A 15,031-nucleotide genomic window follows, 5' to 3' on the forward strand; every position below is an offset into this window, starting at 1 on the left:
TTTCTAAAGACTTTTGTCGGGTCGTGTCGGTCGTGTCCGGTGTAGACACAGTGAAAGAGAAAAGGATTGTATACAGAGAGTTCATGCATTGATCTGAGGCGCCGTAGTTTAAGGGGACGCTTTTTCCACGGACTGCAGGCCCAGCTGTGTTGGGCATCTAGAGTTTCAGGAACCCAGTTAAGTGGAAGAAAGAAGTCCCTGGTGAGGCTTGTTATGCATCTAAATCACGCCTGCCTTTATCCCACCCAGAGCTCATTTCCCTACACTGAACGTTGGAGGATGTTTGAAGGACTGTAATAATGACAGCTTAGCTTTACTCGTAGGTAGTTGGAAGTTCTCAAGATCCTTTCTGCATTCTTTCAGAATATGAAAAAACAATGGAAACCTGTGATGGTACATCATTGTGACGAAGCGATAGAAACGTATGGTAAAACCATGATACTTTGAGGGAAACCATGGCATTTTTGTACCCCAAGGTATTTCCTAGAGATACTAGGGGTGTAAAGATGCTCTCAGGTAAAAGACGAAGGACATTAATGTAACGGTTGGGTAAATTAGGGCCACATTCGTCCGTGTCCCTTTTTCCGTCAGATTGTTTCTGAGTTCTGTGTTTTCCATTTTTTTACTATAAAGTAATTATATATTCCACATACTGTTGTGTTTACTAGACAGTGTAACATTTATTATTTACAATGGTAAACTGCGGTAAAATTCCTCATTTTGCAGATACAATAGTGTTTCTGATATATTTATATATATATATATTAAATATTACTTGAGTAAATATAAGTATACTATATATAAGTTTATAGTTTATCAATTTACTGTGAGAATACTACAATTTACTATAGTAGATATTATAGTACAATACAGTGTTTTTAAGCTGGATGTTCAAGTTGACCAGTCTTTTATTTTGACGGGTCGTCACAAAGATTGGGTGGTTAACTATATCTTTTCTCTAACAGTGAAATGCTTATAATAGACTCTAAGATCAGCTCTGCAGATGAAGTTCATCTGTTTATGTCTTCATACAGAGACGCAGACAAATGCACGAGCGTTTAGTACTGTGTAAATCTGTGCAGCTCATTCACATTCATACGAAACAAACATATTTATAGAGCCGAATCGCGCATCCGCTATTCCTTTCCTGTTTCCACATCAATGAAATCAAAGGGCTCTAAATATAATGCAAAACAACTAAAATAACGGTGCACCTTTGATTTACATCACACAAAAACAAGCACCGTGACAAACACACTTCACACAAACAAGCGGCTCTGTCTGAATCACGTGCAAAACTGTATCGCACGCCTGCTAGCACAGACAGATTTTTTCGTAGCTGTACAGCCCTGACACTGATTACAGACAATTGCGCTTATCAACCACATGGGGGAACCCATGAGCAAAGTTCTATAGTGTCACTTTAATAACTCTACGATACATATCTTAATGTTTTGTATGGCGATACTACGATATATTGTTACACCCCTAAAAGATACTGTGAAACACCAGAAAAGTTATTTTGAGAAATGTCTCAAATGTTCATACAATTGAGGTCAATAGAGGCTAATGTTGTTTGGTTGCCAACCTTAAATTAGGTCTCATGCTCAGCAGAACTAAAAGTATAAAGATCAGAATTTAAATTTTTGGCTGAAATATCCATTTAAGCATTATGTGATATTATTTACCTTTCCAGCTTGACATCATTAACAAAACCAGCGTTGACACCATTTATCTAAAACCAAATACTCACTGCAGCTGAGCGTGCTGTCGGTCTGCGTGGTACTGCCTGGGATAATCCAAAAGCGATGATCCCAGTCAACGACATTACCCTCTACATCACAGGTGAGGGCGGATAACTCTGAGTAAGGCATGGCATAATCCCACAACCGGAAATTGTAAATGAAGCCGTCCATATTCTGCTCATCCGCACTGACCAGGTTTGACCCTTTTCCTCCAATCTGGAAGGTGCCTCCACTCTGCAGAGTGTAAATTTGAGAGGATGCGCAGATGTTGGCACGATATTTGCCCCCAAAGTACAGCGCCACGAGGCCAGAAGACTTGGTCCAGGTGAGACAGATGAGCGCCATATCCGAGGTGATGTCCGAGCTTGTAATCAGATCATTTACAGAGCAGTAGGAACTGCCTATGTACAGCATCATTCCGCTCGCTGTCTTTTCAAATGCCAAAAATGTTGTCCCAGCACCGTCGGACAGAGTAAAGATGGTCTCTGTGCTCTTTTGGGCAGTGCGGGCAATCTCAAAGCACACAGTGAATGCGGTGAGTTCAGGAATGGTGACTGAGTTGGCCACTCTTACTACACTCTTGCTGCTCTTTGGCATTGTGACCTTCTGGTTCCTCAGAGCCACAGCCACTGCAAGGGTAGAAAATCATTACATCTTATGACAATGCAAATGTCTTTAAAAAGGCTGAATTAAAGGAATAGTTCTCCCAAAAATTCATTATTTACTCACCCTTTTCACTTCAAACCTGTATGACTTTCTTCTGCGGAACACAAAGAAGATATTCTTATGATCGCTGGTAACCGAAACAACGATGGTACCCATTTACTTGCATTGGTTTTGTGTTCATACAATAGAAGTGAATGGGTACCGCCTTTGTTTAGTAACCAACATTCTTCAAAATATCTTCTTTTTGTTTTCTGCAGAACAAAGAATGGGTTTCAAATGACAAAAGGGTGAGTAAATGGTCATTTTTGTGTAAACTATCCCTTTAAAATATTTTTGGAACCTACATTAATTTACTTCTCAGTAGACGGCAACTATGGGGTTTCAGGAGTAAAAATATTTTTTCCTCCATATTTGCTCTTAACAATAACAAAACACTTTAAAAACAGACCTTAAATTGATTTGGTTTTGTATATTGAATAGAAGTCTCTATTGAAGATTTTTTGAAATGGAAAAAATGAGTGTAGAAATACCGTTGTGCTTAACTGGCTACAACAAACATCACTAGACTCATTTCAAATAGGAATCAACTACCATAATTCAAAATTACATGTTGTGGCATCTCTTACTGTTGAGAAAAACTAGTACAAAACTATCCAAGTTTGTCAGGAACATTATATTAAATAGTCATTGGACAAACATACTGAAGTTCTTCCAAACTGGACAGTCATATTTCAATGCCCAGGTTAAACCACCTCTTAAGTCACATTTGCTAACACATTTACTTTTTACAGCGCTCCAAATTGGTAGAGGTTTGTGTATGTTGGCGCTCTCACTATGAAAACCACAGCCAATCTGCAATGGAAAAATATACCTCCAGTTGTTCTTTTAAGATTCTTCATGGCTTTTACGAATGCCCATTGCACATCATATTTGTGATGAACATTGCCTACAGACATGACCAGCATAGACTGATCATAGAACATGTAAATAGTTGATTAAAGGTTAAACATTAATGACATTAGGTTTTGAACGTCTTTCCCCGTGCGGCCAGACAAAGCAAACAGTGTAAATATGGGTATATGTGTACTTTAACAACAGAAAGGATTTAATTTGCTAGTTTTGTATTTCTTCTGAGAACATTGTGTTGTTTTGTTGTAATAAGCGAACAAATATGCATCTACAAGTTTACAAAGGCACCCTTGTTGTTTAGACAGTGGGCTACAGCTACAGCACATACTGTAAGAGATTATGAACGTCCAGAAATTTGGCTGTGGTTTTGTTCATAGTGCTTTGGTCTGAATTGATGGACTCTGATAAGACAACATAAAATATTTAACACAAACTTAAAATCAGTGTGTGACTTTATAACTTATTCAATACTATACTTATTGCACATCTCTAAGAACTTAACAACAAAAATAACATTTTTCATACTAAAATATTTAAACATCCACAAATCAAGGTAAATGTACTTTAAATTCAAAATTATATCTAATATTCTACAATAGTTAGATCTTTAAGTTTTCAGGGAATGGGTCTTGAATTAAGTTTACATTTCCAGGTAATGTAAGATTCTATAACATTTCAATTCAATTACTTAATACTTAGTTCACACTTCTAACGTCTAAACATATTATTTTAAAGATGTTTAGCCTGTTTTTACCAAAGACTAATTAATATAGACAGTTTCATGGGACTCTCGTGCATGGCCTAAAGTTATCTCTGTTGGTTGATCAGTATGGCTAGCTTTAACAGTATTTATACCACGGGGCTGTTGAATGCTTTATTCTGATTGGCTGACGAACGTTCCAAGGGTGTGCGTTCTTTTTCAGTTAAACACACACCTATGAAGTCGTTCTTGTTATGTCGAACAAATTATAGTTACATATCACTGCGCCAAGTTTAACCGAATAAGGTTATACCGTAGCCTACTATTCCCCACTGAATACGGATCTAAAAACAGACATAATGACAAGCAAATTCCATTGTCTGAGAAGATATAACTATTAATATTTATGGACAGCATGAACATTTCAACAACAAGGCCTAAATGGCTGTACAGGACTGTTCAAACGGAAAACTAAAGCATATATCAAAGGTAACGGCAAACTACATGACACCATCAGCGGGTTAAAGATAAACAACAAAAAACAGCTTAAATTCGTCTGTGGAATGGGTAAACGGGACTTTAAACACACAGCAGCAAGCGTTCTATGCCACTGCGAGAACCTCAGCTGGCACAGAAATCTCTGTGTCACGTTTTGTCTCCCTATACTTATTTTATGTGAAAGGGGTGTTGAATACGACAAAACAAATCAAAAATAGATTCTTGGCTTTTCTCTCTCAATGAATCAAACGCGTGTGCATGTGTGCTGTCTGTCATATGCAGGCTCAAGCAACGGCTTAAGATGAGATGCGTAAGAAATGAGTCCTACCGACAAGTGCATTCCAGGACAAATACTTTACAAATGTCTTGAGATAAAACATCGGAACAACGTCTTGTGGTGCGGTAACCGTGGTATAAGCGGAATCATTAACTCCGGTCCGCTGAATTCTTCAAAAATAATGCAAACCCGCCGTGCAACGGCCCGTCCTCAATAATTTCTTACATATTTTAGATTTTAATCCATTCATATTCATATTAATTTATATTAATATGTTATTGTATAATAATTTTATTAAATAAACGATTTGTTGAATTTTTGTGTGTTAATAAAAAATTTGTTGAATGGGTTGAGTAACGGTCACGTTTAAGTTTAGCCAAGTAACTGATCTTCTACAGGTAACCCAAGATATGGTTAGACATACTTTTACTGTAACTTGCTAGCTAATTAAATTTACTTGTTATTTATTTAGCTTGTTTTCAGAAATAATCTGAAGGGACTCTTTGCGTATGTGTACCTTTAGTTAAGGCTGGGCCACAAAAATGTGCATGCGCAGAATAGTTTGACTACACTGTTGCTTCGAAACCATCTATACTCAGTGATGAGCGATTTTGTCTTGATGTATTGTAGCTTTCTAACTGACAAAATAACCCCAAAATACATCAAATGAAATGTTGGAAATTTCGACACAAAATACACCGGGTTGATAATGGTAGGATGAAAAGCAATGCAACATTTAATATGCAATATGAGCAGCTGCAGTATGAAATGGAGCAGTAGAGTTTAGCAATGTAATCTTTATAATGCTGCTACAGGTTATCTGTGAGGTCTGATGTTTTTCAAAACTAAATCAAAACTTTGTGTTCACCTGGAACAGTTACCTGCAGTGCATCGACCTCATAAAGCTATAAATAATAAAAGCACAGCAAAACATAAATGACAGCATCCCAAATGAGTGCCATCTCATAACAGGATCTGACGCATATAAACACAATCGAATAAAACAATAATCATTATTTAAAATCTTGCCTCAAACATACCTTGCTTGTAACTGATATGGAAGCCTTTCTTTTGGACACTAAAGTCTGAATTAAAGGCAATCTCCATTACATTTCCAGTGGAGTTGAGAGTTAATCCATTGGCTGTTAAACCGCAAAATTTGACATCACTCGTGCCAGTGCTGACGACGACACGGTCATAGATGCAACCGTGCGCTTCCTCGAGATCAAAATCTAGGAAGGTGATCTGCACTATGAAGCCGGCTGGGGCCTGTATGGTCCATTTGCAGGTCTGACTGGGTGGGTAGTCAGAGGGGTAGCAGGGGGAAGTAAATGAACCCAGGGAGTCGGTGAGCAGCACATTGCAGTTGGCGGTGCAGCTTGGTGCTACTGGAATTAAACAGGCACATGTCACTTTACCTTGCGAGACTCGGACAAGTGGACGTAGGACAGAGTTATTACGGAGGGCAAGGACAGGAGAAACAGATAATAAGAAAACGACTTTAGACAGACACCGGGTTAGTCAGTGCATCAGGGATAGACAAGAAAATAGATAGAAGTTTCATTTGAGTTATATTTATGACGCTATTAACCGATAAATGTAGAATTTTTTACTTCACAAAGACGGTTTATAAAGTGTCAAATTCGACGTGAGGTTAAGCAGTTTTTATATGTCAAACGTATAACGTATATATACATTATTTATTATGTTTGAAAAATCATTTTTTACCAGTTTAAAAATACAATGAATTCAATCCAAAAATCATTTTCAGTTTTTCCATTATAGAGAAACAAGGCTCATGCATTTGGTAGACTAATCACAAATTCTGTAGGATTCTCGTATAAGTCAGCTCATTTGGACTGAAAGAACCACAAGGAAGCTTTAATGTATCAAAAATAAGTGTACTTGTTCATAGACAATGGTCTCTGTTCATTCAATCTAGAGCAGTATATAATGGAAAACCACAACACTTTGGCAAATGAAACAGCGTTAAGAAATTCCCACTGCAGTCCAATTAAACTTTCTCAAGTAGCAGCGGCTTCCTCAGGATATAACCTCTAAATTTGATTTCCATAAACAAACAATACTGACAGTAAAATGTCAAAAAAAGTCAAAGGACATCTCCAGTGGGATAAAAAGAAATAAAATCAATTTCTCCATTTGAGGGAATTGGCACTATATAACGTGTTCTTCGGGAATATTCATATTATTTCATAGCGTTTTTCCTTTTTGGAAACAGAAATGTTCCCTTACAGTAACTGTACTGTTGAGAACGAGAAACTGAATTTTCATGCATGAGATGTTAAGGCTCTTTGCATTAAAAACATCCAACAAAGCACAAGGGTCCATTAAAGAGGCTATGAAGAGATGAAATAGAGTGTTCATGCTAGTTACCTCTAAACTCTTGTGGTCATACATCTAAAAGAGAGGAAATGTAGGATTTGATGGTTTTACACAGATTCCAGGTGGGAACAATAAAGTTGGGACACTTCAGTCTTTAAAGCTGGACTCTAATAGTAAAATGCATCCATTCTATAAAGGAAAAAAAACGATCCAAAAACTGCCAACATATTTCAATATCTATTATACCGTGTAATATAACAAGTGCATATGAAAGCACATCAACATATGGTGTCAAGATTTAACAGTTTTATTTCTATTGTCAAATTCACCCATTTTTGATAAAATGTTGTTATATGACAGATTAACGCATTTTGGATAATCTAATGGAATAATGCAAGGTGCAGTTTGCTATCAATCTTCACCCTGTGGTGTTCCCACAGACCTCTGCCTGTATTCAAGCTAAATTATAATAAAACTAAGTGATGAAAAGCAAAAATGCTTTAAAAGTTTTGCCGACTTTAAGTTTAGTCTTATGCAAGTTGTAGACCATAAAACAATTCTTATTCCACATTTATAGTCACATGCAGGCATTGTGAACCCAAAAACACATGTATAGCAGATTATTGCACGTTTTAGACAATTCCCAAACTGTCAGTCGAAAAATCACACCATAGAGCTAGGAAAGTTACTAGTTAAAATTCATGACTTGTATACTTCAGACTGGAGCGGGCGGTCTTACAGTAACCCCGCTCGCTGCATCCTTTGACTTCATACAGAGTACACAGTTCCCTGTACTAAACAACTTCAAAATATGTTCTGTGCATGCCGGCCACGAGTACACCTTCTGAGAGTACAGTCAGCTTTTTAGCTTATAATGTTGAATAACACTTTTTAACGAAGTGTTTTGTTGCAGGTGTACGGAGTGCAGTACATTCTTTCAGCATGCAGTTATAGGCCTAATATAGGATGTTCAAGAAGGGAGAGAGCTCAATTTATTTTATTAAGCCAACTTGTTTTGCTCAATTTTACTTTAAGTTATAGTGTATTGTATTGAAACGCAAGAGAAAAGTGTTTCATTTTTATTCAGCTTTGGCCAAGAAATTTTATTTCGGTGCATCCCTATCATGAGCTCAACTTTCTGAGCCTTCTTAAAATGGTCCATTTTGGGCAATCAAATACATTGCACAAACACAAATGTGGCACCATAATAGTCTACCAGTCACCTGGGTCACGGCAAAGCCTGCAACAACCGAGCCTTAATCAAAACATCTGGGACAGATAATGGTGGAAAATTCAACCTTGCCCAGAAAAATGGAAATATCACACTTTCCTCCATTATGCCTGGGGGTTTAAACAAGCAAGGAGTAGGATCAGCTTTTGACAAGTGGCCTGAGAGTGTTTTGCAGAAAGAAGCTGAAATCACCATTGGACAGAATCACGCTACTGGAATATCCTGCTGTTTTATAGATGCGCAAACCTGTCAGCTGGCGCGAGTGGCCCTCAGTATTAAGCAGAACAGCCAACCATGCCAGTGTGTTTGTGCCACACCTCTGACCTGGCACAATGGAGTCTGGTACTCACATCCAGATTTCAACTCAACTGAATGTTTTGTACTGTGTTTGTCATCTATACAGACGAGGAAAGAAATTAAGAGACCATTTCAAGGTTTATTTTAATTAGCATTAATAGATGTATTGTGGCCAGTCCAGTGTCTGTTAAATTTCAACTAAATCAAACCTCAGGAGTGACATCAAGTCATCCAACAGAAATGTGAAAGACTGATGAAAGGAAAGACACATGAATACTGATAAAAGCGAGGCTATGACATAAAATTTTGTATTTGAACTTGTCCTAAATACCTATGCAAATATTACTGTTGTGTTGCTTTAAAGTAAATATGAACTTGTTTTCATTGCAGTATTTGAGTTTTAGTTTTCTACAAATAAATGCAAATAGAAACTAGAAATATTGTTAGTAGTTCACAGAATAAAAGAAAAATGATCACCTCAACACAATCCTATAAATAGTAAATTGAGAAAAACTGAAAATATTTTTGAAATGGTCTCCTCATTTTTTCCACGCTGTATATATACAATCAGAAATAACACTCAGACATCAACACATCAGGGACAAACAAAACTGTTTGTGTAAAGTAATAACATTACAACAGCCAAGCGTATTTGTTTTCATTGTCAATTCCAGTCTAGTCAAAACATAAATATATCAATAACTAATGATGCTGATATGATGAGATTTGAGCATTGTGGAGAAGTGGCTGATGATGAAATGAAGGTCAATGAAGGCCTGATTGCACATGAGGATTGAAGAGCTTTGATCTGAAAATGTTATTTTAGAAGAAAGGCTGCTTTGAATAAATGCCAAAGGATGGAAGGCCAGATCTACAGCGGGACTAGAAGCATGCAAAATGTAAAAAGTGCTCTTTAAGCGGCGTTTGATTATGTGAACGCTGTATTCCTGATGTTTCTAATTTCTCTGGCTCTTCTGGTAGATTTCATGTTGTGTCTGTACCTCAGGTGCACTTCAATCTCAAGCCACGTGTTGTGTAATTGCCTAACCGAGTTCCGTCATTTCAAATGTCTGTCTTTGTGTGTGTTTCTAACAGGACACAACACTTTTAAAGTATTGCTTTAAAGATCTGCTTTTAAAAGGAGTTATTCACTTTGCTCTTAAACAAAACAGAGCAATTCTTTTTCAAAGATCGGTTGGGAACAGAGACCAAACCCGCTAAACATACCCACGAGGAAAAAGAAGACAGCCTTGCTAATGATACGTGGCAGAAAAACAAGGGTATTCCACAAATAAACCTGTGAGATCCTGTGCTGCAGCTACAGCGCAAACACCGAACAAAAGCATAGGGTGAAACTATTTGCAAAGGGTTTGTTCCCTCAGAATGCCAAAATCACATCTGGTTTCAATGATAAGCCCTTGCAGAGGGACAGTAAAGATTCCCCCTCTGGCTTCCGATGTCTGGGCGGGGTGTTTACACAATGTGACAAATCCGATTTAATCAACAAGTTATTAAATCAAGAACTTTCCAAGTTAAGCAACATCTGATTTAGATGTGATCTAAATGAGGTCTGTAAGATCACCAGAAGTCACATATATTTAGATTTTTTTTTGTCAGATTAAAATGCATTTGAAATGACTCTTGGGCTTCTAAAATCTATTATTTTTAAAATAGTCTTAGCGCTTTTTGAAAGCCCACAAGATTAACACACTTCTGAAATCTCATCTAAACCTGATTCCCGGCATTAAAACTGATCTTTCCTTTAAACCATTTTTGACGGGCAGCCAAAGACTGTAAACATTCCTGCTCGGACCAATATAACAGTATGAAAATTCAGGCAGCCAATGGTATGCGACTAACAGTAAAAAGACACATGCTTTTCATATGCAACTCACTGAGAACATCAAAAATTAAACAACAAATCCAATAAGGGTTCACCACGCCATGATGTTATTCGTAGTTGTGAGTGTGTGTGTGTGGGGGGACGGGGGTTGTTACACGGACTTATGTCACCTTCATGAAAATGATTAAAGGCTTTGCACAATGACTGGCCTGCCAACAGGAGCAGGCATGGTAAACAGTTTAGTCAGGAGGTGCTTGCTGGGAGGCCACGGACAGGGCTGGCAGGATCCCACATCTCGCCCTTGGGTACCATATTAATCGTACGTATACGCAGGATCTTTCTGCTATGAGCTCATTATCGTTGGCTGAGGTAAATCTCCACAAGCAGTGTGATTGTGATATTTATTTGGACAGAGATGTAAAGGAGATTTCATCAGAGGTTTAACGCTGACTCTCTGTGAATTTTTTTATATGCTCTCATTTGGCCATGAGGTCTCGATAGCTGGCAGTTATTTCTAAGCAAAGCACAACAACAGCATGTTATGGATAAAGGCGGTTGAGAAAAGCAAGTTTTGATTAAACTCAAGGAAGTTGAGAATAAAAGGTACAAACATGGACATAAAGATGAGGCCAGAAGCACATGAAAAGGGAAGATGAGGAATTGAAAAAAGGAAAAGTTAACAAATGAAAGCGATGTTGGTTAGCATGATGAGTACAATACTGAATATACATGCATACACATACAGTACATACAGTATATATCATATCAATGAAACATAATCATTGTTTACAGTTACAGATGTCAGAGTATTTGCAATATGATTTATTTATAGTGCTTATTTACCTGATGTTGTAAGGCACATCAGCAGCAGGACAACTAGAATCTTCTGGAACTTCCATCTCCACCACCTACCACTGATGAACGAAACCCTGAAAAATTTGGCAAATGAGATACTGAAACAAAACCACAACTCTTTTTAATACTTATCTTATTTGGATTGTTGTGTAGATCAAAAGTTGAAAAGCTAACCACATGTAAAAACCACCATGGCTTCAGAGGTTTCATTAAAACAAATGGATGTAAAGAATTGCATTAAATGTTGTTTACACAAATTGCAAACTGTTGTTGCTTCTTATTACTCAGTGTTCGAACAGTTCATACGTAAACCTTCTCATGCTTTCTCATAAACACTACGACGGCAGCGCAATATCTTTATATATTCTGATGTGTCTATAATTTGGGAGAACTTTGAAGGTTTAAATTATGCATTTGTGGCATGGAAACAACAGATTTTTTTCTTGTCAAAAGACCGACCACAGCAACGCAAAGGGTGCCTTGTTGCATAATGACTAATCGTTCTCCCATGTCAGGGGTAATAAGTATCCTGAAACCAACATTTACAAAGCATAACTTGAAATGACAGCAAACCAGAAACTAAGACACGTTTGCCAAAGAAGAAAGTCAGCCATGGTTTATTTACCAGAATAACTGTATTCAATGTGCTAACTTTTCAGGTGTACTGAAAAGTACAGAAGGTAAAATATACCTGGAGTTATTGTAGACTGTACATGCATAAAACATTCAGTATGTGACAAACTGTCAGTAACTTGCTGGCAGAAGCATAAAATAAACATCTTCCATGAAGAGCAATATAAGAATAACTATAAGGCCCTGGTGTTTTTTAACATGAAAAAATGGTCTAAAGATATGAGCAAAGCTTTGCTGTTGGATTAGGTTTTTATTCAAAGCATATATGCACATATTTGTGGTCTTCACTACAAACCACATTAAGATGAAAGATCTGCAACTGAATTTTAACAAACATTTACAACCTCTAAAATCTGCTTCCAAGAAGGCGAACTCCAGCGAGCCATTATCCGAAGTTCATGGAAAATGAAGACTCCAGTGGGAAAAGATGATCACAAGAGACCTCATAAGTTATTCTCTGGAAGACATTATTTGTTTAATTGGGCATTGTTCCTTCGCAATACGATTAGGTTGACGGATGTCTTCATTAAAACAAATCGATGGAAAAGTCCCTTCATCTGAGATCGAGTATGGTATAATGAGATTATCGCAATGCTTCATTTGATACCACGCTTAATAACATTTAAGTCCAAAATCTTTTGTTGCCAAGCCTTGAAGTTGTGAAGAACAAGATCATGCGTGAGGTCCCGAGATCTTTTATCATTTCAACCACCATTGTTGAGAAACTCAATTGGGCTAGCAGCACAATAGCTGCGGCCCTGTAGTCATATTTTATTTAACAACAACAGCACGCCACCCATCACGTTCATCAACAGGCCCACACGGTTGAATAAAAACATGTTAAATGGGATCCCACCCCTTTAAACAAGGTCAGGTTATTGCTCTGCGCTGGGAATGTAAATAGTCTTATCGGAGTTGAATTCAAAGTCAACATCTAGATTCAAATGCTGATTATAAATCAGAAAGTTACATATTTTAGGTTCTAAATAAATAGTTATTTAATAGAGACTTTAAATCATCTCTGTGGGATGGCACATTTCTCACCACAATAATCCGAGACACAGAAGATAAGCCATTTCTTTCGACCATTATATAATATTCATGTAATACATGACATTAAGAAAACATGAATATGGCACAGAACATTCAACTAAGAATATGTAAATACATGAATGGGGTCAGCGACTCAAGAGACCACGCAAGCAGAATAAAGAACTTGATTCATGGCAGAAAGTGCCTTATTCACCAGAAAAAGACTATAAAAAATTATGAAGTTAGAAATGAATACAATTCCAAAATATAAAGATCATTCAGTATAACGTGTCTACACTCAAATAGAAGTAATCTTCTGTTTTAATCTTCATCAGACAGACTTCGTTATACTTAATGAAAAACGATTAACGGTAAAACTGATGGACCACTAATAGGAAAATTGGGGGACATTAATGTCTATGGTGGTTTTGGCCTTGGTAAAAAAAATAACAAGCAGTAAATGACAAATGTTTTAAGCATTAGAAGTGACTGCAGTGTACATCAACAGTTTTTCATTATTCTCCAACTTTAGAGACACCACATCTGTCATCACTACAGGCAAATTGGATATTCGTCATTCTCTCATTTTTATCCGACACCTGAACTCATCACATCTAATGACACAAATTCCAACTTTAAAAACCAGATGAATAGGCTTCCAGTTGGATAAAGGTTCCGTTATGACGCAAAAATGATGGACCAAATTAACTTTTTTGAGACCTGAAGGAAAGCCCAGTTCTCACTCTATTGTAGACTCTTACACTTTTCGTCTATATCTGTAAGTGTTATAAACATTTCCATTATACACGATTGAACAAAATCATTGTTATGTGACACGCGTTCTTATGGGTTATCGATGCATTTCTGCCCTGCGTAAAGCAACGTCAAAATATGAACAACACACCAAAGCATAACCCTTATCAGGAAAGACTTGCGTTTTGTATTCAGGCTATGAGGTTTGGATGATAAACTACGGCTCGAATGAAAAACAAAACTATGACATAAATACACCGCATGTTCCCAGTATATGTTTTAAACAAACGACTAACTAATCTGTTAGAAATGTAGCTACACATCATCTCTTACAAATTCCATACCCACAAAAAGTATAGCACGGCAGGCGAAAGACAAACAGAAAACAATAGATTATTTCTTTAGATAAAACCTAAAGATGCCACGAAAATTATGTATAAAGTTAAGGTTAACTTACATGATTTCATTGAAGCTCGTCGACTTGAAGACGCATTTTATCTTTTCCTCAGACTGAACTTGAGAGAAACTTTTGGAGGCAGCGCACCACCAACTCACGCGCCACGCCGACGCGTATCAAAAGCGCATTGTCGTACAGAGATACCAAAAGAGATACCAAATATCTGTTTTGGTGGATCTGTTCTCCGTTTGGACAGATGCTGGCCTGGGGTGAGCGCTAACGGGAGTTTACTAGACAAAACTGCGTCTGTCCCAGCGCTGGAGGCAGTTCTGAATAGAGCCCCACCCTTCAGTAAGAGAAATCCCGAGGAGACCCCAAATGTAAAATAAATATTTAAATAAATTAATAATCATATTATTAACAGGCAACATGAAATATATATTTACAATGTTACATTCAAATGCTACACATAAAACCTATGGAAACAAGTTAAAAAGAGATACAAATTTTTTTTATTCTCTTTATTTATAAGACCTTATAAATAAAAAGAAAATTGTCTTCAGTCACCCATGTGAACTGGGCTACTTTGTTTTCAACGTCAGAGAAGATCTTCCAGTCAGATAGTACCTGCAAGTTGAATCATTGTATTTGCATGCATCTCTGATACGTCTACATTTCAACATTCAGGTCAAATAGCAGGTCTGATGAAATAACTTATTTAGCGCATGTTTACAAGCCCACATTTATGTGTGAATCCAATAAAAATGTGTTTTTTATAGTACAAAACACATTTTATCAAAGCTGGGGATCTGCCATTTTCTTTGAATCCGTCAGTGTGTGTCCCTTTAGTGT

The 15,031-nt window shown here is 37.1% G+C and overlaps 1 protein-coding gene across 1 annotated transcript in view; it reads right to left on the minus strand.

Annotated features, from left to right (window-relative positions):
* The window catches only part of adgrg6 (adhesion G protein-coupled receptor G6), a 36,028-nt gene extending 21,524 nt beyond the window's left edge, over positions 1-14,504 (minus strand). The window contains exons 1-4 of the mRNA XM_079474068.1: positions 14,240-14,504; positions 11,353-11,438; positions 5,836-6,183; positions 1,754-2,374 (exon numbers count right to left, since the gene is read on the minus strand). Coding sequence (XP_079330194.1) covers positions 1,754-2,374; positions 5,836-6,183; positions 11,353-11,438; positions 14,240-14,241 — 1,057 coding nt within the window. The 5' untranslated portion in view covers positions 14,242-14,504. The remainder of the gene's footprint in view (positions 1-1,753; positions 2,375-5,835; positions 6,184-11,352; positions 11,439-14,239) is intronic.
* Positions 14,505-15,031: the final 527 nt, after the last annotated feature.

The sequence above is a fragment of the Barbatula barbatula genome (genome assembly GCF_947034865.1).
Source record: "Barbatula barbatula genome assembly, chromosome: 15".
Taxonomy (NCBI): domain Eukaryota; kingdom Metazoa; phylum Chordata; class Actinopteri; order Cypriniformes; family Nemacheilidae; genus Barbatula; species Barbatula barbatula.